This window comes from Canis lupus, chromosome 8 (genome assembly GCF_003254725.2).
Source record: "Canis lupus dingo isolate Sandy chromosome 8, ASM325472v2, whole genome shotgun sequence".
NCBI lineage: Eukaryota > Metazoa > Chordata > Mammalia > Carnivora > Canidae > Canis > Canis lupus.
In genome coordinates, this window is record NC_064250.1 from 13,701,981 (window position 1) to 13,726,227 (window position 24,247).

At 39.5% G+C, this 24,247-nt stretch overlaps 1 protein-coding gene across 3 annotated transcripts in view; it reads right to left on the minus strand.

Annotated features, from left to right (window-relative positions):
* BAZ1A (bromodomain adjacent to zinc finger domain 1A) overlaps positions 1-23,827 on the minus strand; it is an 89,527-nt gene extending 65,700 nt beyond the window's left edge. The window contains exons 1-3 of one of the 3 annotated variants that reach the window (XM_025442957.3): positions 23,669-23,827; positions 22,971-23,141; positions 8,643-8,921 (exon numbers count right to left, since the gene is read on the minus strand). In XM_025442957.3, coding sequence (XP_025298742.1) covers positions 8,643-8,921; positions 22,971-23,083 — 392 coding nt within the window. In that variant the 5' untranslated portion in view covers positions 23,084-23,141; positions 23,669-23,827. Of the gene's footprint in view, positions 1-8,642; positions 8,922-22,970; positions 23,142-23,668 lie in introns of those variants that run through there. The other 2 variants (XM_035719821.2, XM_025442955.2) reach the window with 2 other exon arrangements.
* Positions 23,828-24,247: the final 420 nt, after the last annotated feature.

The window sequence follows — 24,247 nt, forward strand, 5'->3', positions numbered from 1 at the left end:
GTGACTATCATAAATAAATAAAAAAAAAAATTAAAATAAAAACCAGAAGACTACTTTGTTATATGTGAAAATAACTGGTTATTTAAATTTCTGCATTTATAAATAAAGAACTACTAGAATACAACCATGCTCATTCATCCACTGTTTATGGCTGCTTTTGCACTGTAACAGCAGAGTTGGGTGGCTGTGAATGAAACCATATGAACTACAGTCTGTAATATCTGGTTCTTTATTTAAAAAAAGTGTTCTAAACTCTGCTCAGAATTATTCCCTTAGCATATGTTTTTAATTTAAGCAAAGGATTTTCCCTGGCCTTTAGTGATGCGTAGATTCTATTTGTACTGTTTTCTTTTTTTAAAGTAGCCTTCATGCCCAATGTAGAGCCCAACATGGAGCTTGAACTCATAACACTGAGATTAAGAGTCGGACGCCTAACTGAGTGAGCCATCTCGGCATCCCTCTATTTGTATTTTTACCACTCTTTTTCCTTTCATTGAAAATTATTTTAGCATATGTCATTTCTCCTAGTTCTCTTTGCCTGTTTTCTTTGGATGGCCTCTGACTTTGTCTAAGATAGATAACCCCATTTTAAAAGCAGTAATTCAGAACCATAGGTCAAATGAATTCCACTTACATACCATACTATTATTGGCCTCCAAGACAGCATGGAAAATCAACAAACTACAATTTTATCTTGTTCTCAGAAAAATTCAAAATATCTGTGAAGTAAGTTGTTCATTAAAAACTGATCTTATATTGGCCAAATGAAACAGACTGTGAAGGAGGTGGAAAAGATATAGAAGAGAGATTTTATTCAGAAGACACTCAAATTTCTCAGACCTAAACCTGTGTAACCATGTAGAAATGAACAGCAATTTCAGGACAGAAGTAGCTATATATAGTCTCCCCTCTTTTGTGATATTAGTTGCTAATATTTTCCTGCCACAGGGAACTAAGAACTTCAGAATTACTACTGTTCTACTTCACCATCCTGTTACTAACCAGTTCAATGAGATAGAAATTGAAGCAAGCAAACATTTGTTCTTTTTCTGTTAGGAAAGAGGTAAACCTCAATTTACTTGCCAACTCCCCTTTTTATCCTTTTTTTCTTACCCCCAAAGTAATGACTGTAAGTCCTGGTAGAGATTTAGCTGACTGTACTTGGCATTAGTGCAAAGGATCAATAAAGAAGTTGCCACAGAGAATAACTACCCTCACCCCCTACATTTTACAAAGACTTTTGAAAGGCATTAGCCAGATGCTCCTAAGGACTAATGCAATTTGAAGGCCCTTAGAATACTGAAGATTAGTTGTTTGTATGATCAGTCTGAACTTTACTGAACTATATTTTTGTTAAGCTGAACTATTCTGTTGAGTCCATACAGAAATACAACATAAGCTTTATAGGTGATTTAAATTAAACTTGTTTAGAAAAAAATTCATTTTCAGGGGTGTCTGGGTGGCTCAGTTAAGTGTCTGCCTTAGGTTCAAGTCAAGATCTCAGAGTCCTGGGATAAGCTCCCTGGCTGGCTCCCTGCTCAGTAGGGAGTCTGTTTCTCCCTCTACCCCTTCCCACTCCACCCCCCTGTTCATGCTCTGTCTCAAATAGATGATGCTTCTCAATTTACATTATTATACAAGTAAATAGGACTCTAAATTTTAGCTGTTGAACTTGCAGTGACAATCTAAGAATCAGGTTGTAAGTCTGGGTCTTTGGTACATACAATAAACACAACATATGTCTAAAGAAGGTAGTTTTCACTTTAACTTAGAATTTCAAAGAAAGAACAGTTGTCCCAAACAACCTTTTTTTTTGTACTGAAAATTGTATCAACATACTATGGTCATGGAAAACAATTTGGGGATGTTGCTAAAGACTCTCTTTGGCTGAGAACCAGAAATTTTGACCTTAAATGATCAGTAGTGGGGTGCCTGGCTGGCTCAGTCAGTAGAGCATGCGACTCTTGATCTCAGGATTGTGAGTTTGAGCCCCATTTTGGGTGTGGAGCTTACTTAAAATTAAAAAGATTAGCAGTGTTAGCTGAGCAACAAAAAGTCTTCTTTCTGAAAAAGAGTTATAATACATGAAGTGCCTGGGTGGCTCAGTCAGTTAGGTGTCTGACTCTTGATTTTGGCTCAGGTTGTATTCTTGGATCCTGGGATTGAGCCCCACACATCTGGCTCCCCACTCAAGTGGAGAGTCCACTTGAGATTCTCTCTCCCTCTGCCCCTCCCCTCACTTGCGTGCATATGCTCACTCTCAAATAAATAAATCTTTATCCAACCATGTATGTTCAAATCAAAATAACTACATTGGGTCCTCCAATCTTTTATGTTCATCCTATCTTCTCAATATATTTAGAATTTCTCTGTCTTCGGGATCCCTGGGTGGCGCAGCGGTTTAGCGCCTGCCTTTGGCCCAGGGCGCGATCCTGGAGACCCGGGATCGAATCCCATGTCGGGCTCCCGGTGCATGGAGCCTGCTTCTCCCTCTGCCTGTGTCTCTGCCTCTCTCTCTCTCTCTGTATGACTATCATAAATAAATAAAAAAAAAAAAAAAAAAAAAAAAAAAAGAATTTCTCTGTCTTCAATATCAATGCAGTTTAATTATTATTCACTAACACCATTTAGGACAGTAACATTAAAAAAAAGAACCCAAAGATTTATTTTTTATTTTTTTAAAAGATTTTATTTATTTATTCATGATAGACATAGAGAGAGAATGAGGCAGAGAGACACAGGCAGAGGGAGAAGCAGGCTCCATGCCGGGAGCCCCATGCGGGACTCAATCCGGGGACTCCAGGATCATGCCCTGGGCCAAAGGCAGGTGCTGAACTGCGGAGCCACCCAGGGATCCCCAGAACCCAAAGATTTAAAGGTTCATTTTTTAAATTTCTACTTCTAATAAATACTTAGCGCCTACTTTCTATATTCTAGGTTTTTTTTTTTTTAAGTTTTTTTTTTTTTTTTTTAATTCATGAGAGACACAGAGAGGCAGAGACACAGGCAGAGTGAGAAGCAGGCTCCATGCAGGGAGCCCGACGCGGGACTCGATCCCGGGTCTCCAGGATCAGGCCCTGGGCTGAAGGCGGTGCCAAACCCCTGAGCCACCTGGGCTGCCCTATATTCTAGGTTTTATTTATTTTTTTATTTTTTAAAGATTTATTTATTTATTCATTCAGAGAGACCAGAGAGAAGAGACACAGGCAGAGGGAGAAGCAGGCACCAGGCAGAGAGCCTGAAGCAGGACAATCCAGGGTCTCCAGGATCACGCCCTAGGCTGCAGGCAGCGCCAAACTGCGGCGCCACCGGGGCTGCCCTATTCTAGGTTTTAATGCTAATTTTGTTACTTCATTAGATTAAAGTGCTTAAAGCATTCTATCAGTGAAACCTAGAAAGCTGTAGGTCATATACTTTTAGTAGGTAACGCTTTGTAAATTAAAAAAAAATTTTTAAGGATTTGAGAGAGAAAGAATGAGGAGTGAGTAAGCATGTTAAAGCATTCTATCAGTGAAACCTAGAAAGCTGTAGGTCATATACTTTTATTAGGTAATGCTTTGTAAATTAAAAAAAAATTTTTTAAGGATTTGAGAGACAGAGAGAAAGAATGAGGAGTGAGTAAGCATGAGCAGAGGGAGGGAAAGGGAGAAGCAGACTCCCCATTAAGCTGGGAGCCCGACCCTGGGATCATGACCTGAGCTGAAATCAGATGCTTAACCAACTGAGCCACCCAGGTGCTCCAACACTTTGTAAATTTTAAATCTAAGTAGTATGGGGATAATATTTGGGAAAATCTGGCCATAAATGAAATTCTTTGGTGTAAATCCAATTCTGCTATTTTACTGATTTAACCTACATTGGAGAAAAGGTCTGTCAGTCAGGAGTCAGAGATTATTATTTTTTTTTTTAAGATTTTTTATTTATTTGGGAGGGGTGGAAAGGGGGGAGGGGCAAAGGGAGAAGGAGAAGCAGACTTCCTGCTGAGCAGGGAGCCAGCTGAGGAGCTCATCCCAGGACTCTGGGATCTTGACCTGAGCCGAAGGCAGATGCTTAACCAACTGAGACACCCAGGTGCCCAGGTCGGAGATTATTTGGGAAAAAAATGCAGTTTATTATTTTCAAAGGGAAAATTCACATAAGGCTAGCAAAAGGAGTAACTTTCTCCAGCCTCAGAAAAAGTAAGTAAGCTTTTTAGGAACTAATAGTTTAATCAGTTTATGCAAAACCAAATAGAAATGTACATCTATGTGTTTTGATAAATGAAGATCTCCAAACCACTACTAAGTGAAAAAGATGTTATTTTAAAAAAATTTAGTGCAGTATAGAAAAAAAAAAAACCTATGTACTAATTTTTTTTTCAGTGCACTAATTTTTTTTTACAATGATTATCTCTGAAAGGAGCATTTGGGAAATGCACTCTAGGCCTTCACCTTTCATAATTTTCTCTAATATATATGAATCTTTATTTTTAAAAAACCCAGATTTTAAAAAATTATAAACATCAGTCTTAATAAGCAGAGCACATAACTTATATTGTTAATATAAAGTCTTCAGTTTTTAAAAACAGTTTTAACATTCGTAGCAAAATTGAGAGGAAGATCTAGAGATCTCCCATATACCCTTTGCTGCCCCACATTCACAGCCTCTAAAATTACTGATATCCCCTTCACTGGAGGTACATTTGTTATAAATGATCAATCTACACTGACACATCATCATTAGTGTCCATAGCTTACATGACAATTCACTCTTGGTGTGTTTCACCATGGGTTTGGACAAATGTAATGACATGTATCCATCATTACAGTACACAGAGTATTTTCACTGCCTTAAACATCTGCCGTGCTCCATCTATTCACCTCTCCCCAACTCCACCTCAACAACCGGCAACCACTGATCTTTTTTACTGTCTCCATAGTTTTGCCTTTTACAATTGGAATCATACATATGTACTCTTTTCAGATTGGCTTCTAACACATGGTAATATTCATTTAAGGTTCCTCATGTCTTTTCATGGCTTGATAGCTCATTTCTTTTTAGCAATGAATATTATTCCTTTGCATGGATGTACCGCGTTTATTTATCCATTCACCTAGCAAAGGACATTTTGGTTGCTTCCAAATTTTGGAAGTTATTAAATAAAGCCGCTATACACATTCATCTGCAGGTCTTTGTGTGGACATTAAGTTTTCAACTTCTGTGAGTAAATACCAAGGAGCATACAACTTTTGGAAAATTCTGCGTCACCTATCAATATCACGAGAATTAAAATGAAAGCATCTAGCACAGTGCCTAGCATACAGGAAACGTTCAATAAATGCAAGTATACTTTCAAATCTGCAATGTCTTCTAATGCTACCAAATTATATACTAAGCCAGGCCAGTATACTTAACCATTAACCAGTAGTTAATGTTTATTCCATCTCCTTCTTAGGAAAGAAAGTGCCACTTCTCGCTGTCAGTATATCTACTTTTTTAGAGGTATCTCTTCATGTCTGTTGCTTCAAATCTCCTATGAACTCCAAGAATATCTTGACTATGCCTGAAATGTCTGAAAACAAGTTGCCCAAACCCACTTTAATTTTTTAAAATTACCAAATACACAATTATATTGATTCAATTTTTCGGATTCTCTCAAACTCTAGCCCCATCCTTCAACTACTGAGAGATGATTCAACAATCCCAAATGTGTTCTTGTGTGATTTCCACCTTCTTTTTTCCTGATTTAATGATCCAATTCTGGGCGGGGCAGGGTGGGGAGAGGGGCAGCAATGGAGTGGAGAAGATGGGTTTATCATGTAAGCTTTTGAGCTCTAGGTCACCATACTCTCAACCCTTCAGTGAACAACAATAATCAGGCTGTTAAAAAGAAGATAAAGTTAACTGAAACTCAAATGCCTTAAAACTGCTTGTGCAGCATTTTTCAGAAAACCATGTACAAAAGTAGGATGATTATCTTCAAAAACGACTGTCTTTCTTAGTGAAATTGTTAACTGTGGGGTTTCCTTTCAGAGCTACAATAGAAAAACCTGATTCCTAGTTTCAGTGGCCCATGCAGTTATTGTAGTCCTACATTTAGTGATATCTCTGAAAAAACAAAACAAAAAAAATCCTGCCAAACTGCATGTCCCCCAATACAAACATTCAAATACTAACAAGGCACCTATATCAAACGGCAATATTATATAATACAGCTTAAAAAATTCACATTCATTATATCATTTTATCTTGTAAGACAAACCTGTAATGCAGGGGTCCATTTAACAGCTGAAAAAAGACTAAAGCTTAAAGAGTTTAAAATACTTGCTCAGAGCAATTAAATGGCAGAATCCAAAACTAAGGAGACAATGATACAAGGAAAGAAATACTTTTGTTTTGTTTTGTTTTTAGAAATACTTTCGTAAGTCTGCTCTACCTGAATTTAAATCCTACCACTTACTACTTATAAGACTGAAATGGAAGCTCCATGACTTCGTTTTATTCACTGCTATATCTCCAGTGTCTAGAGCAGTCCAAGTAAACAGCAGGAGATCAGGAATATATGATAGATATCACGAAAAAATTACTTGACTTCTTTGGACCTCTGTTTACTCATCTGTAAATGGAAACAATGAGGTCATATCTGATATAATATAATATAATCCTAGTTAAGTGTTCTTTATGGAAGACCACAAATTCTCTCACTTCTTCTATAGGCTCTAAGGAAGTCGTAGAGAACAAATGTCTGCATAACTGGTAGGCAAACTGGGTTAATCAGGATAGGGAGGATAAAGAGTTGGAACTGTTGCTTCAGTGAAGTAGTCAGGTATTGTCTTTATTATTCTACCAAAGCAATGACAAAGGATCTTCTAGAAGAATCCATTAGCTGATTGCTTTTTTCAAAACAGAAAGTCTTGGTATGAAGGGAAGCACCTAATCTATACTTATAAAATGCAACAAGAGAGGAGGGATACCTAAAGGTAAATGAGATAATAAGAAAAGAATATTGAGGTGAAAAGATCCAGAGTACCTATACTGACTAATTCAACCAACAAATAGCCTCTATCCTATTTCCGTGTAATTTAGCATGCTCTTTCCAGTAAATCTAATTCTGGTGGATGAAGAAGTCTTTAGGACCACTGGTAAATACTACCAGAGACAGAAACAAAAGGTATATGCTATTAACAAGTAGAAACAAAAGTTAAAAGCAAAGGGAGATGATACCTCAAATGGTACCATCAAGAAAGTGAGAAGACAAAGACAACTCATAAAAAAAAAAAATATTTGCAAATCTTATCAGGGACTGTATCCAAAAACACAAAGAACTTTTACATCTCAGTAATAAAAAAGATAAATAACCCAATTTAAGAATGGGCAAAGGACCAGAACAAACATTTCTCCAAAGAAGATATATAAAGGATCAGTAAGCACATAAAGGGATGCTTGACATTCGGGAAATGCAAATCAAAATTACCACAACATACCATCCCATACCCACTAGGATGGCAAAATAAAAAAGATGGACTACAACAAATTGTCCATAGATATGACTTGGTAAGGATGTGGAGAAACTGCAACTCTCATACACTGCTAGGGGGAATGTAAAATGATGCAGTTGCTCTGAAAGTTTGGAGATCTTTAAGTGCTAAACATTGTGTTCCCACATATGACTTAGCAATTCTACTTCTAGATATATGACCAAAAGACCTGAAAACATGGGTTCACAAAAAACTTGTACATGAATGCCTATAACAGCATTATTTATAATAGCCAAAAAGTGGGGACAACCTAAATGTCTGTCACAAAATGTGCTAGATCCATACAGTAGAATTTATCAATAAAAAGAAATATTGATACATGCTACAATGTGGATGAACCTTGAAAACATTATAGTAAGTGAAAGAAATGAGACATAGAACACTACATACTATATTATTCCAAGGGGCTATATAAAGTTTTAATGCAAATAAGGATTATTATGATAAATACTAGTGACTAGCCAATCACAAATGCTTAAACTTCAGGAAAGCAGTAATAATTTTTAATTTAGTGCCAGAGATAATGTCATTTAAAATTTTTGTATATGAAAAATTCATTTTTCTTAAAGAGCTGGGTAAAAGGGAACTCAATGGAGTACATAAAACTCAGTCATTATATTATCAGAGGAACTACTAAAACCCAGCAAGAAACATATGCATATTTATACTTTTATACTATTAGATAACATAAGGACAAAATAGGTATCTTTAAGGTTTTTTTTTTTACTTGGAAGTAAAGATGGAACTTCTACACAAGGGGACATATTATACAATAAACAAAAAAGAGAAGAAAGGTAGTTTATAAAGCAATGGACTGACCTTCAAGACATTTTAAATGAGAAAGGTATCAAATATGTTACCTTTTGCCTTAAAAGGGACAGGAGACTCTGTGTGGGCCCATGCACATATGTGTACAAATATCTATGCATATACATACATCTTTTGGTAGTCTGGAGAGAAATTAGCCTTGGAAAAATATATTAACATTAGGGCTATCTGTGGGGAGGGTAACAAAGCAGTGGGAGGACAGAAGGGAAATTTTCCTCAGTTCACCTTTTTGTGTACTTTGAATTTTGAGTAATGTGAATGCATGTGTAACAAAAGAAAAAATTAAAAGTACTTTACCTTGCACCATTGTTCCTAATGACTTCCACAGTTTCTTCAACAAAGTATCGATCCTTGACATATGCAAAAATATCATCACATATTTCATGCAAGCGTGAACGATGGGTAAGGTTGGTCAAGTATAAAACTGGAATAATTAGTGGTTCTGGAAAACTCTGAAGATTCTGTCTTGCTTTTTTTTCTGACTCAAGTGCTTCCTGATAGGTCAGTCCAGGTTTACCCGTCACAGCACAACTCCACACAAGACTGTTGCACAGAATGGTTCGTTCAAAAAAATCACTGATTAAAAAACAAAAACAAAAATCCATTCATTACCCATCATTTCACAAATTTTACATTAAAAGCTGATAAAGGATTGTGCCTTCATTGCAAAATTTTACATAGAATTATAGAACAAGGGTTTACTAACTGGTCAACTTATATACTAACACAAATCTAAGAAAAATTATATTTAAACTAGACATTTATATTTTGCAATTTAATGGTACATTCATCTAAAATTGGGCTTTGATTTCCATCACTTTTGAAATTGGGACTGAAACTGAAAATAAACCCAATTTTTCTTTTTTCTTCTAATTTTAAAGCTTTTTGTTCCAAAGCAACCAAAATGCTAGGGACAATTTAAGCACTTAACTATGAACTTTAAAAAGCTTTAACATAATAGTGAAAAACTGGCAAATCTAAGCATCTAACAAGAAAGGTTAAGTAAATTAGAGTACTTCATAATGAAAAATCCTAGTCATTAACAGTATGAGGAGAGTTCTTAAACTTATGGAAAAAAACTTTTTAGTTTGATTTCCTCCTATATTTTTGAAACTAAAAACTTAGCAAAGCAATATATGTAATATGGTCCCACTTGAAAGAAGAAAGAAAAAGGAGGGAAGGCAGGAAAAGAAAGATAACCTAAAGCAGCATAAACTGTTTCTACAATGTTATCCAAAAATCAAGGCAACAGTTACAGAGTAGGGATGGGCCTGGGGGGCCTCTTCTGCACTGTGGCAATTTCTTAATATGAGCATTTATTTCTTTTCAAAAATTCTATAGTCACTTTTAAAATGCAAGAGATCCATAATATGGAAAGATTGCTAAGGCATGTTAAGTAGAAAAAAACTCAAATCACCAAATAATACAATCCTATATTCATTAATTAGGATAACAAAAATAGGGATGCCTGGGTGGCGCAGCGGTTTGGCGCCTGCCTTTGGCCCAGGGCGCGATCCTGGAGACCTGGGATCGAATCCCACGTCGGGCTCCCGGTGCATGGAGCCTGCTTCTCCCTCTGCCTGTGTCTCTGCCTCTCTCTCTCTCTCTCTCTCTCTGTGACTATCATAAATAAATAAAAATTAAAAAAAAGGATAACAAAAATATGTACTTAAACAAATACTATAAACAGATGTTCCCTATGGAGAAAAGGAAGGACTACAAAGGAAAAGGAAAATTTGTTATTCTAAATATGTCTATATTGTTTGAATTTGTATAATGAGCATGTATTTGCGTTGTTTTTACAATCAACACATTTTATTTATTTATTTTTAAAAGATTTTATTTATTCAAGAGAGAGAGACAGAGACAGAGAGAGAGGCAGAGACATAGCAGAGGGAGAAGCAAGCTCCCCTGTGGGGACCCCCATGAGGGACTTGATCTTAGGACCCTGGGATCATGACCTGAGCCAAAAGCAGACACTCAGCCACTAAGCCACCCAGGTGCCCCCAATCAACACATTTTAGAAAAGGTCAGACATACACAAAAAGGGTAGTAACAGTTGCTTCTAAGTGGTAAGATTTGGGTAAATGTCTTTCCTTCCTCTATACTTTGGGTGTATTTTTCTTTCTTTCTTTTTTTTAAAAAGATTTTATTTATTCATGAGCGACACAGAGAGAAAGAGATACAGGCAGAGGGAGAATCAGGTTCCTTGCATAGAGCCCAATGAAGAACTCGCTCCCAGGACTCCAGGATCATGACATAGGCCAAAGGCAGATGCTCAACCACTGAGCCACCGAGGTGCCCCTTTGTTGTATTTTTCAATAATTATATGTGACTGATACAATTCATTATTGTCTAACTTTTTCTCCTTCCTGAAATCCCCTTTTCCTTCTCTTATTCTAAAAAGTATTAAGACTATATGTTTACTTCCGGGTTAGTCTATCTATATAGGTTATCCCTGTTGTAGTCTGATCTCCAAAGATTTGGGGTAATTCCATTAACATAGTTTCATTTGTATATTCATCTGCAGTATGAACAACAACAAAAATGAAATCTATGGAAATAAAAAAAAATAATCATATCCTAACATGAATGAGATCTAAAGAGGTAAGATGCATATGCCAAGTTACATGACTTTAATTCAGTACAAAGATGATCCTTTTGGAAGTATTTACCTGTTAGTAAGGGAGATAATGGATGTATATCATTAAAATTAAAATCACAAAGTGATTAAAAGACAAGCAGATATCCTTTGGATGTTCAGAGTAAGGGAAGGAGAGATAAGCAAAAATGATCAAGAAATACTCTGTTATTTGGAGAAGTGGTGTTAAAAGAGTTAGGTTATAAAGGAAAAGTACGGTTGAAGAAAGAAATGCCAGAGAGAAAAAAAGATGAATGTGATCTGGTTCTCATAAGCAAGAAAATATATGTCAGATAAACAATTTATTAGCTAAGAGATCCACTACAGATATACCCAATAACTGGTTATCAATGGTGCAGAATAAAATGAATGGAAGGATGGATCATTAAAGAGGTCTTAAGTTTTATTGCCTAAAACTGAAGTTCACTTAGAAAGCTTTACAAAAGTTTTAAACTTTTTTCTATTGGGACAAACATATCTGTAAGACTTAGCTTAATAAGCCAACACATAATCAGCACATGATGTATGTGAGTTATACTCCTAATAATTTAAACTATATTTAATACTGTTTAAGAAAAATATACTTCAGGGGCGCCTGCGTGGCTCAGTAGGTTAAGCGTCTGCCTTCAGCTTGGGTCATAGTCTCAGGGTCCTGGGATAGAACTCTGCGTTGGGCTCAGTGCTCAGTAGCAAATCTGCTTCTCATTCTGCCCCTTCCCCCACTGATGTGCATTCTCTCTCTCAAATAAATGAAATCTTAAAAAAAAAAAAAAAAAAAAAAGGAAAAGGGGGCTCCTGGTGGCTCAGCAGCTGAGTGTCTGCCTTCGGCTCAGCATGTGATCCTGGGGTCCTGGGATCGGGTCCCACATGGGGCTCCCTGCATGGAGCCTGCTTCTCCCTCTGCCTGTGTCTCTGCCTCTCTGTGTCTCTTTCATGAATAAATAAAATAAAATAAAAATAAATTTTAAAAAAGAAGGAAAACTATTACAAATTTAGGTATCTTACATTAACTAGTCTCTAACCCAGTACTAACAGAAATAGAATGCTAGCCACAAATAAAATTTTAAATTTTCTGGTGGCTGCATTCAACAAATTCTAAAAAGAAACACTAATTTTATAGATCAGTTAACATTTGTACATTTTTGGGATCCCTGGGTGGCGCAGCGGTTTGGCGCCTGCCTTTGGCCCAGGGCGCGATCCTGGAGACCCGGGATCGAATCCCACATCAGGCTCCCGGTGCATGGAGCCTGCTTCTCCCTCGGCCTATGTCTCTGCCTCTCTCTCTCTCTCTCTCTCTCTCTCTGTGACTATCATAAATAAATAAAAAAATTTTTTAAAAAATTAAACATTTGTACATTTTATTTAACCCAATATATCCCCAAATGCTTTATTTCAATATGTATTCATTTTTAAACTTTTCGGGGAATCCCTGGGTGGCTCAGCGGTTTAGCACCTGCCTTCGGCCCGAGGCGTGGTCCTGGATTGAGTCCAGATTGAGTCCCACGTCGGGCTACCTGCATGGAGCTTGCTTCTCCCTCTGCCTGTGTCTCTGCCTCTCTCTCTCTCTCTCTGTGTCTCTCATGAATAAATAAATAAAATCCTAAAACAATTTTTTTTAAACTTTTCAATATGTAAATATTTTAAATCCTTTTTTGGGGGTACTAAGTCTTCAAATTTCAGAATGTATTTTACCTTTATTGCCCATTTTAATTCTGAGTAGTCATATTTTGAGTTATTAATAACCCCCAGGCCAATAACGGCTTCCGTGTTCGACAGCATGGCTCTCACCATAGTGATTTGGTATTTGGTAGCCTGGCATATTTAGTGCCACATAAAGGAGACCGATTTTATACTGAGCTGCAATAAATGCTATCTAGATGTGGTGAGGTTGTTCATAATACCAAAGAGAGGGGATCCCTGGGTGGCTCAGTGATTGAGCGCCTGCCTTTGGCCCAGGGCCTGATTCTGAAGTCCCGGGATCAATTTCCACATCAGGCTCCCTGCACGGACCTGCTTCTCGCTCTGCCTGTGTCTCTGCCTCTCTCTCTCTCTCTCTCTCTCTCTCTCTCTCTGTCTCTCATTAATAAATAAAATCTTTAAAAAAAATAAAAAAATTAAAAAATAAAAATACCAAAGAGAGCAATGGCACAAGTGAAACAAACCTCCACTAAACATATTACAGGGCAGAAAAACAGGATAGTCAGTAACCATTGTTGTACATTCAGCTGTCCTACACCCAGGTTTCCGCCCTCCTCTTCCAAAGTGTTTGTACTGTTTGTTTGCCTTATATCATCTACTCTGCAAAGTTGTTATATTATAGCCCTGCTGTGCACAAAGATCTACACTCAGGAGAAGAGAAGGGAGACAGGGCATACTACCATTGTGGCCATTTTAAAGCATGCAAAAAAAAAAAAAAAAAAAAAAAAAATCTCAAAGAATACTTCTTCCGATTCAGCACCCCCTACCAGCATGGCACATCTAACATTTTTATTATCTTCACTTTCTCATACTTCTGTAATTCTGCTCATCAACCATTTGTCACATAGATTTAAAGATGTGGGATTTTGTTAATAATAATGAACTCTAGGGGGCAGGTTACAGTGTCTCCTCAATTTCTATAAGAATATAAAAATCATGAAAATTTTGTAAGAAACATTTTATTATTGTGAGTAAAAAATTTAATATACAAAATACTGCTTTAAATGAATATGTTTAGGCTAATATAGATTATTATGCATCTTATGTATTACTACATTCCTTCAACTATCTTCTCAACCAGAGGTGAGTATACTACTGGCCTGGAGGCCATATCTAGCTTTTCACCTGTTTTTGTGGTTTTATTGGAACAAACCACACTCATACCTTTAGTATTGTCTATGACTGCTTCTTCATCCTGTGGAGTTGAGTAGGTACAATAGACACTATTTGCCTACAAAGACTAAAATCTGACTATACTTGGCCTTTTAAAAAAAAAGTTTGATGACTGCTGCTCTTTACCATTATTTCTTAAGGAAAAAATTGCTTCTGAGTTACCAGCTCAATTGCTAGCAAGAACACACCTTTAATTAATATAAAGGCAACCAACTCTCAGGTGAACAAACTAGGGAACAAAGAGCAACATACTGTTAACTTACAGGGTTATTTGGAAAACTAAAAATCCAGTAGAGGAGGAATGAAGTGACATACAGAATGGCTAAAATTAACAACACAGGAAACAACAGATGTTGGCAAGCACGTGAACTCCTCCTCTTGCACTGTTAGTGGGAATGCATACTGGTGGAGCCACTCTAGAAAACATTACACAGGTTCCTCAAAAAGTTAAAAATAGAACCACCCTATGATCCAGCAATTGCACTAGTAGGTATTTACTTAAAGGACACAAAAATATCGATTCAAAAGGATACATGCACCCAATGTTTATAGCAGCATTATCAATAATAGCCAAATCATGGAATGAGCCGAACTGTCCATCTACTGATAAAGTAGAGGTGGTGTGTTTATATATACATAAATGTGTTTCTATATGTATATATTTACATATATATAATGGAATATTACTCTGCCATAAAAAAGAATGAAATCTTGCCATTTGCAACAATGTGAATGGAACTAAAGACTGCTATACTAAGCAAAGTAAGCCAGGGAAAGACAAATACCATATGATCTCACTCTAATGTGGAATTTAAGAAACAAAACAAATGAACATGGGGAAAAAAAAGAGACAAGCAAACCAGAAAAGTGACTCTTAATTACAGTGAACAAACTGAGAGGTTGCTGGAAGGGAGGTGGGCCAGGGGATGGGTTATATGGCTATGGGTATTAAGGCAAGCACTTGTGATGAGCACTGGGTGTTGTACGTAAATCACGATCACTAAATTCTACATGTGAAACTAATATCAATGTTAACTATCTGTAATTTCAGTAAAAACTTGAAACTAAAACAAACAAAACACCAGAACAGAAACAAATAAAAAGAATGAAGAGACATAAAAACCAGAAGCCAAATGCAATTTAGAAAAGATAAATGCAAAAGTGTACTCTACTTAAGGGCCAAAACTTTATCAACTAAACAGAAGATAAGACCCAGCACAATACTGTAGAACAGATCTACTTAAACTCCTCTGTCCATAAAATATTTAGTATAACTGAGAAATGCAGCCACAGTTAAAAACTAACATAATTTCTGATTTTTAGTAGCATATAATACCAAGAGATGGAAAAGTATAGCTTATAAACTTAGAAAAGTAGAAATTGCTACAAGACAGCATAGATTGTTCTACTAATTTACTCCACTGACAGGATTACAATGCAGATTAGGAGATCTTGAGTATGGCTGACTTAACATGCCTCATGTTATTTTGAGAAAAATCTGCTACATGAAAATTACATTTATTACATTTATTGTCAGAAGAAAAGTTAATTTAAAATGTTTAGTTTTAAAAACCATTTAATGACATATTACTTCATACTTAGGGCTGCCTCAGACTCAGAGAATGACATATAAGATCTGCAGATGACACGAAGATGGAGGATAGCAATAAAGATTTTTTTAAATCTAGAGACTTAAATACAAATCAACAAAAGTAAAATATCACAGTAGCTCAACAAAAGTCCTTGCTTAACAATAATGAATGTGAAAAAGACAAATTTTAAGTGAAAATGCAAATTCACATTTCTATGCCCTTCTATAGTTTCCTCAGCTTAAAAAGTATTCTTTGGAGTATTCTCTGCTTGGAATGTCATTTTTCTCCATTCTGTGTCCTGATAGCTCTATCTTTCAGGACCCAACTCAGATGTTCTTTCCTTATTCGAGAGCTTCCTCAACTCCCCAGGAGTTATCAGCTCCATTTTCTATGCTCCCATTACACAGGCTCCACAGCACATGTGATTTATGCCATTCATGGTGTTATATAGTCATTTCTCACTAGAGGGACAAATTATCTCAGTATCTCCAGATTCTCCAAAGCGCAGTGTCAAGAGTAATAAAAATACTTTCCACTGGCAGTCCACTTTTATTTTTATGTGTTATCTAAACAGAGAAAGTACACATATGAATGTGAAGGAAAGGAAAAGTATCTAAATCTCAGCTTCCCACTTGTAGAATGTGTCTTTGGGTAAATTACACAACCTCATTGAACCTGGTTCTCTTTTATTATATGGGGATATCTTCCATTAATTGTTAATATGAAAATTAAGTAAAATAATACTATTGTATGCCCAGCATACTGTATGGGTACAATAAACAGTATCAATTCTAACTGTTTAGGTACCATATTTGCAAACCATATTTGCAAAAATACACTGGAAAAAATAACCAGTGTGATAAAGGAACAATGTCAGATGAGCTCATAAAAGACTTGAGCATCTGGAAAAAAAGTTTGGCACTGGGAAGAAGGGTAGCAAGAAGGATAAACTGCAGAGAGATTACCAATGAACTCCCAAAATCCAATCAGGATGACCCAGTCAAAAAATCTTACCAGATGCTCAGTGGTAGACTGTAAAGAGAATTGAAGGTATGCAGTCTCTTTAGAAATATGACTGATACTTGTTTCTCATAAGACATGGAATCTATTTTACCACCTCTTTTTAAATCTGGGCTAGCCTTAAGATTGGCTTTGACTAACAAAATACAGAAATGACATGGAGACACTTCTGCTCTTACTCTCTTGGAACCGAGCCCAGCACCACGTTAGTTTTCTGAGATGAAAGACCATATGGTAAAAAAAAAAAAAAAAAAAAAAAAAAGCCATCTCAGTATTATTATATCACACTGTATACTTTAAATATCTTATAAATCTGCTGGTAAATTATATCTCAACAAAGCTAGAAAAAAAAAATAAACACACATAAAAAAAAACCATCCCAGGTGAAGTCCCCGACATATGATTGAGGCTACCTCTTAAACTATCCAACCTCAGCCTACCCTCCAGCTGACCATAGCTAAATGAGGGGACAGGTCAGCAGAAACCATACTGGCAATCTACAGAAAAGTGAGCAAATAAAATGATGACTATTTTGAACCACTAAGTTTTAGGATGGCTCATTACACAACAACTGGTAAGACATATTCTGTCTGAAGAAAGACTGTATTAACACAAAACAGGGTAGCCTACTAAGTGTAGTGTGTATAAAAAGTAAAGGAAAAGTATGTAGAGATCTTTGCCATATAATCTAAGAAAAAAAGACTCACGGACCCAAATATCTGACCATGTAGCAGACTTATTCCTAAAAAGAAGGTGAAAATCTAATTTGAAGACACTAGTTATTAAGATTATCCAATTCTCCTTAAAAATTCCATGCTCACCAAATGGCCTTCATATAATGGCCTTCATATAATAATTAGATTTCATACATACCTACTTATCAGTATAATAACTGGTCTGTGTGAAAGACATATATCCCCACTGTAAACTGATGGCATTCTAGCTTGTATAATTAGTATCTAGAGCTTAATCATTGGGGATATAATAAAGAAGACAAATGTCTGGGCAGACAACAAGAGTGGTGCCTACCCAAAGATCTAGGCGGTGAGCTTGAATTCAAAGCAGTGCGGTACATTCTTGGTGCACATTTCTGCAAGCTTCAACAAATATTAGGAAAAATTTTATGTACCATGTGGATCATAAATAAGAACATAAACGCTAAAGTATGTGAGTGAAAAGTCTAGTGTCACCAACTGCTAGATAGGTGGTTTTCAAGACTGATCTACTCTCTACTACTACTCTCTACTACTCTCTTTATCCCAAATCCAGTTTCCTTATCTCTAAAAAAGGGCTGTTGAAAGGACTGAATTAACAAATGAAGAGCTGATGAACCATGAAAATCAGGTGCTTTATAAATGAGTTAAACACCTTTTACTAGAAAGCCTGGTTGAGGGAATCCTTGGGTGGCTCAGTGGTTTAGCGCCTGCCTTCAGCCCAGGGCTTCATCCCTGAGGCCCCGGGATCAAGTCCTGCATATCAGGCTCCCTGCATGGAGTCTGCTTCTCTCTCTGCCTATGTCTTTGCCTCTGTGCCTCTCATGAATAAATAAATAAAATCTTCAAAAAAAAAAAAAAATAGAAAGCCAGGTTGAAACATAAAGCCAGCCTATGTAAGTGATGAAGAATTCCTACATTTTGAACCATTTGAAAAATGAAACTCACTCAAAGACCGTAAGTACATTCCAATTCTAAGGGTCTAAATGGCTAAAAAAAACAAAAACTATTTAGGAAATGAAATCATTGAGTAATACAAGAAATCATCTTCCCATCCCACAAATCTAGAGTTCCTAATATTCAGACCTGACTGCTCCGCTTTTTAACAATCCACAGTCCTAAATAAATAATAAAATGGTCAGTTAACCAAATTACAGAGTAAAATTTTATCTTATCTAAGAGATTAAAGTACATGCTTTATTCTGCTCTTTGCCTATGAGCTTATTTTTTTTTTATTATTGTTTTGAAGGTGGGGGTAATCAAGTCTTTCTTAAAGCATGGTAAAAAAATAAATTAAAAAAAAATAAAGTATGGTAGATACACACGTTAAGTTCGTTTCAGGTGTACAATTAACTGATTTGAAAAGCTTATACATTACGGTATATTCACTACAAGTGTAGCTACCATCTGTCCCCTATTACCATATCATTGACTAAAGAGACACCTGAGTGGCTCAGTTGGTTAAGCATCCACCTTCAGCTCAGGTCATGATCCCAGGATCCTGGGATCATGCCCTGTATGAGGCTCCCCACTCAGTGGGAAGCCTGCTTTTTCCTGCCACTCCCCCTGCTTGTGCTATCTTATCTCTTTCTGGTTCAAATAAATAAAAGCTCAAAAAAATATATCATTGACTATAGAGCTTAGGTCTTTTTGCGTGAGCTTAGGTTTTTTTTTTTTTAATGTATTTTTTCTAGATTCACATATAAGAGAGATCATTGGTATTTTTCCTTTCTCTGTCTGACTTCACTTAGCATAATGCCTTCAAGGTCAATCCATATTGTCCCAAATGGCAAGATGTCATTCTCTTTATGGCTGAGTAATATTTCTTTGAAACATAGACAACAATTTCTTTTTCCATTCATCCACTGATAAACAGGTTGTCTCCATATCTTAGCTATTGTAAATAATGCTGCAATGAACACGGGAATGAGTATATATTTTCAAATTAATAGTTTTTAAAATTTGGATAAACACCCAGAAACAGAGTTGTTGGATCCTTTGGTAGTTCTATTTATTTTAAGTTTTTTGAGGCACTTCTATACTGTCTCCCAGAGTGGCTGCACCAATTTACATTTCCACCAACAGTGCAGAAGAGTTCACTTTTCTCTACATCCCAGCCAGCAACTGTTATGCTACTCTTTTTGATAGTAGCCATTCTAACAGATGTGAGGTGGGATCTCAATGGGGTTCTGATTTGCATTTCTCTCGTGATTCAGGATGTATAGTCTCTTTTCATGTACCTGTTCGCCACCTATAGGTCTCCTTTAGAAAAATATCTATTCAGATCTTCTGCCCATGTTTTTAGTTAGATGGGTTGTTTTTGCTATTGAGTTGTAGGAGTTCTTTATAATTTGAATATTAGCCCCTACTGGATATATAATTTCCAAATATTTTCTCCCAGTCAGTAAGACACCTTTTAATTTTGATGTTTCCCTTTGCTCTGAAGAAGCTTTTTATTTATTTATTTATTTATTTATTTATTTATTTATTTATTATTATTTTTTTTTATGATAGTCACAGAGAGAGAGAGAGAGAGGCAGAGACACAGGCAGAGGGAGAAGCAGGCTCCATGCACTGGGAGCCCGACGTGGGATTCAATCCTGGATCTCCAGGATCGCGCCCTGGGCCAAAGGCAGGCACCAAACCGCTGCGCCACCCAGGGATCCCTGAGGAAGCTTTTTAATTTGATGGTCCCACTTGTTTCAATTTGCTTTCATTGCTCTTGCTTTTGGTGTCAGATTAAAAAATCATCACCAAGAACGGTGTCAAGGAGCTTACTGCTTAGGAGTTTTATAGTTTTAGGTCTTATGTTCAAGTCTTTTAACTTATTTTGAGTTTTGTGTTACTTTTGTGTATAACACAAAAACAGTGGTCCAGTTTCATTCTTCTGTACTTTAGCTTATGCATTTACCTACAGTTAATGTGCTATTTTTAATGAGTCTTCTTTACTTATGGAAAGCAGGTCAAACATGAGTTAGTAATTAAAGAACATGTAGTTCAAACAAACAGAAAAAGGAGTTTGTACTGTATAACCACTAAGGATCTATCCTGGTCACAGTCCCTTTCTCAAAAAATTCAGGGTCTAGGAAAAGAGAAAAATTGAGGCAATAATGTATTGCATTACTATGTAGTAATAGCTGATCTTACACTAGATAAAATGGAGGGATGATCATTGCTGCCTAGGACAAAGGAGAAAGCGCTAGGCTATTACACCAAGTAGGATAAAGACAAAAAACTATTTAACAATTAAAAGGTCACTGGCAAACTTCTACTAACCAGAGTCAGAAGAAAAAGTTATACTTTGCATTGTATTGCAAAGGGAACAAGGTAGGGAGGTGTAGAAAATCCCTTTGAGATTGATTAAGGTAGAAAGGTTCTATTCAGAAATCAAAAACCTGAGCAAATAGGTGAGCACAGTGGTCTTCACCCCAATACAAAAAACAAATATTCATATAATGCCCTTAAAGGATAATCTTCAAACAAATTCACATAAACCAACTGGTGAGCTAATGAATAAAAACAGAGATTTCCTTCTCCAGACTTGTGCCAAGGGTCAGATTACCATAATACCAAGGATCACCATACCATAAACCATGAATACAATTTTGATCTCTCTGTAATCATCTAAGAGGGAAAAAGTAAACCAAAATTTAACACAATTAAATGTCAGTCTTCTTCCCTTTTTGCCAATTTAAAGTCACAAAAATTAACACCTAAGAACACTAGTAGCTCTCCTTTGTTCTTTGCTCCTAAACCAACTGCCTCTCCTGAACTGCTTGTAAATTCCAAAAACCCAAATACTTCATCACAGGGAAAACAACAAAACCCAAAAAAACAGCTATTTAAAAAAGAACTTTGTTAATGCTATAAAACTACAAAGGACACAGTTTCTTAATTAGTAGAAGGTGGAATATCTAAAATCTCTTCCTTTATTTCGGCATTTCAGATACCTCCATGATTATAGTAAATCAAGAACCAAAGTATACAAAAAGTTTAATTCAAAAGGGATACAGCCATATTCATGCGCCCTTCTAAAGTGGGAAAAGTCTCTTAAAAAGGTAAGATTGCTTATGCCAAAGGGGAAGTTTGAAACTTAACCCCGTTTTCTATTTTCTTGGCACTCTTAAATACCATTTTTTTTTAAATTGGGAATTATTACCAAGGATTTTAACTTAAACTTAAAAAAAAAAAAAAAGGCATCATCCTTGTCAAGTTACCTAATCCAAATTCACTTAAGTTACAAGAGTGAACTCTATTTGAGTAACAAAACAAGTCTGTACAGGAGTAGATTTAAGACGTGCACTCCTATTTTAAAAGTACAGTCGGCTGAAAAACTTCTCCCGATATAACATGTTTATGTGGAGCTGAAGAAAAAGAAGCCTTACTTTTAAAAGCTCAAAGGAACTGATTTTTCTAACTTCGCTGCTCGTTTCTCAGACAGGTGCGGACTTTGCTGAAAGCCCTCCCTCGAGTAAGCCCCCACTCAGAATAAGGTGCCTCCCACACACAAGTTATTTGGTTGCTATAACATTTGGTTTCTAAGCCACAAAGGGACCCCCCTTCTGAGCGGAGAGGGAGGATAACGCACGAGAAAAAGGGAGGATCAGGCTGTTTCATTGATCGACCAATTTAGGTTCTCACTTGGAGATCCTGTTTAAACACACATCTCTAAAGCACCCCAGTGTTCGGTGTCACAGGACAAGTGGATCTCTTGGGATAAACCAGGCGAGGTACTGAAAATTTAGGAGTGAAAACTACACACGCAGCAGCTCCGGATTCTTATCAAAACAATAGCGAGTGGCACATGTCAGGCAGCCCACATGCGCAGGGGGATAAAAAGAGGAGACTGGCTGAGGCTGGAGTTGAACTTGTCTTAACCCCCTCCCCCTACGCCCACCGCCGCCCTTGGGGCTACGCCAAAGTGATAACTAAGTGCGCCCAGTGCCCGGCTTTTCCCCCTCCCTTCCGCCCCCCCTCCCCGCCCGAACCCGACTTCTTCCTCACCAAGGTCTCCCGGAGGCGGAGACGCTGAGTTCTCCGGGGCCGGGAGTTAGTCACCCAGAAGAGGTGGTGACAGAGCACTAGGCTTGCGTCGCACACTCCGAGGCCTAGCCGCACCGGACGAGAGGCCGCCGGTGATGGCTCGCGAGTCCCGGACCCCGCTGCCCCCCGGCCCGCCGGGGGCTGGGGGTGGGGGCTCCTTCCCCAAGTCTCAACTCGGCCCCCTCCCCTCCCCTCCTCCCTCCCCTCCCCTCCCCGCGCTAAGGCAGCCCCAACGTCAGGCTCCACTCTCGACCGAGGAAGCAAGCGCGGCCCGGCCGTTTCCTGCCCCCGGGGGTGGGGATTCCCTCTCCGGGCCGGGGGACGGCGGCCCCGTGCCGCTGACCCGAGCGGGGATCCCCTCGGCCGCCGGGCGGGGATCCCGGAACTGGCCCCGGAGTGCGCGTGTGGCCGAGGCGGGGAGGGGCGAGGCGGGGAGTTTCCGCTGCTCGGCTCCCGGGCGGCAGCGGCTGCTAGAAGCGGTCCCCACGGCCGGCCGAGGACCCCAGCTTCCGCGGCCCCGGCCCGCTCTCCCCACGCGCGCCTCAGCCGGTCGCGCCGCCCGGGGACCCCGCGCAGTCCCCGGGTCGGGCTCGGGGGGCCGGGAAACGCGGGCCCGCGGCCAGCCGTCACTTGCGAGTCGCCCCGCCAGAAGCCCAAGGCGAGGAAAAGAAGAGAGAGACAAAAGGACGCTGGGGAGGGAGTCCCCACACTCCCTCGCACCCCCCGCGCGCGGCCCGGCCCTTACTCGTAGTGGCGGAAGATCTCGTTGGTGACTTTACAGTAGAAAACTTCCTCGTCCGGCCGCAGGTCCGCGGGCGGCTTCTGTCTCACAAACGGCTTTCGGTGTAGCAGCGGCATCTCCCGTCCGCCCGCGGGCTCACCCGGACCCTCGGCCGCCCGCGTCGGCCCCGCTTCCCTATCAGAATTGGAGGGAAAGGAAAGCCGGTAAGGTGGGGAGCGCTCGGCCGCGGCGTGGGCCAGTCCGCGCGCCGGGGGAAGCTCGGCTGCCTTTTGTGTGACTGACGCGCCGCGGCTGCCACCGGAGCCGAGGTCGCTCCTGCCGCTCCTGGGGTATTGAGCGCGCAGAGCCGCCGCCTCTGCCCTCCCAGCGCGCCCCACCTCCGCACGCCCGGCGGCCGGCTCACAATGGGGCCGCACGCCCCGCCGCGGGCGGGCGGGCGGGCGGTGCGGGAACGGCGGCGGCCCCCTCCCCCAGCGCCGGCTCCCAGCCCGCCGCCGCCGCCGCCGCCGCCGCCGCCGCCGCCGCCGCCGCCGCCGCCGCCGCCTCGGGCTCGCAACGTGCTTGGCGCGCAGCCGGCCGGCCCGACGCCGCGAGGAGCTCGCTGCGGGCGGACCCCGGCGCCGCTCCGCTTTGTTCCCCCGCTCGCCTACACTTCCCTGTCGGCGCCGGCCGGCTCCCGACGACCACACGGAGCCCCTCACCTGCGAGCACGCCGACTGCCACTTCTCCACCTTTTCCACTACAAAGGCGGCGAGGGGAGCCTGTGTCCTGCCGGGGGGTCGCTTCTCGCCGGCCCCGCCGCGCCGCCCGCCGCCGCTTCTCCCGCTGCCACGGCCTGGCTCCGCGCGGGGGATCGCGTCCCACCGCCACTTCCCCGCCTCTCGGAGCTCCTGGGAAGTTTCTGATCTACTTTCGGCTCAGAAGGAGGAAGAGCTGTTGGGAGGAGCTTTTCACTTCTCGCTTCTACCTTTTTATTGGCTACTCGATGACTTTTACAGCCTGTCACTGATACAGGAAGAGACGGCGGAGAGCCTGGGAGAGCTACATTATTAATTAATGGAGCAACCCCTTGTGTAGAATCAGAAGCATCCTCCATGTTTGAGATTATCAGCCGAGAGATCTAGGGAAGGCGCTGGGCTTGCATAAACACATGGCTAACAAAGTAAAGCCTTCATCTTCAAGTCTGGCACCATCGCTTGGCTTCACGGTGGGGGAAGGAGCCCAGTTAAGATTTAACTTTTATTTTAAAGATGGGAAGAGAAGTGAGGAATAAAAAATAG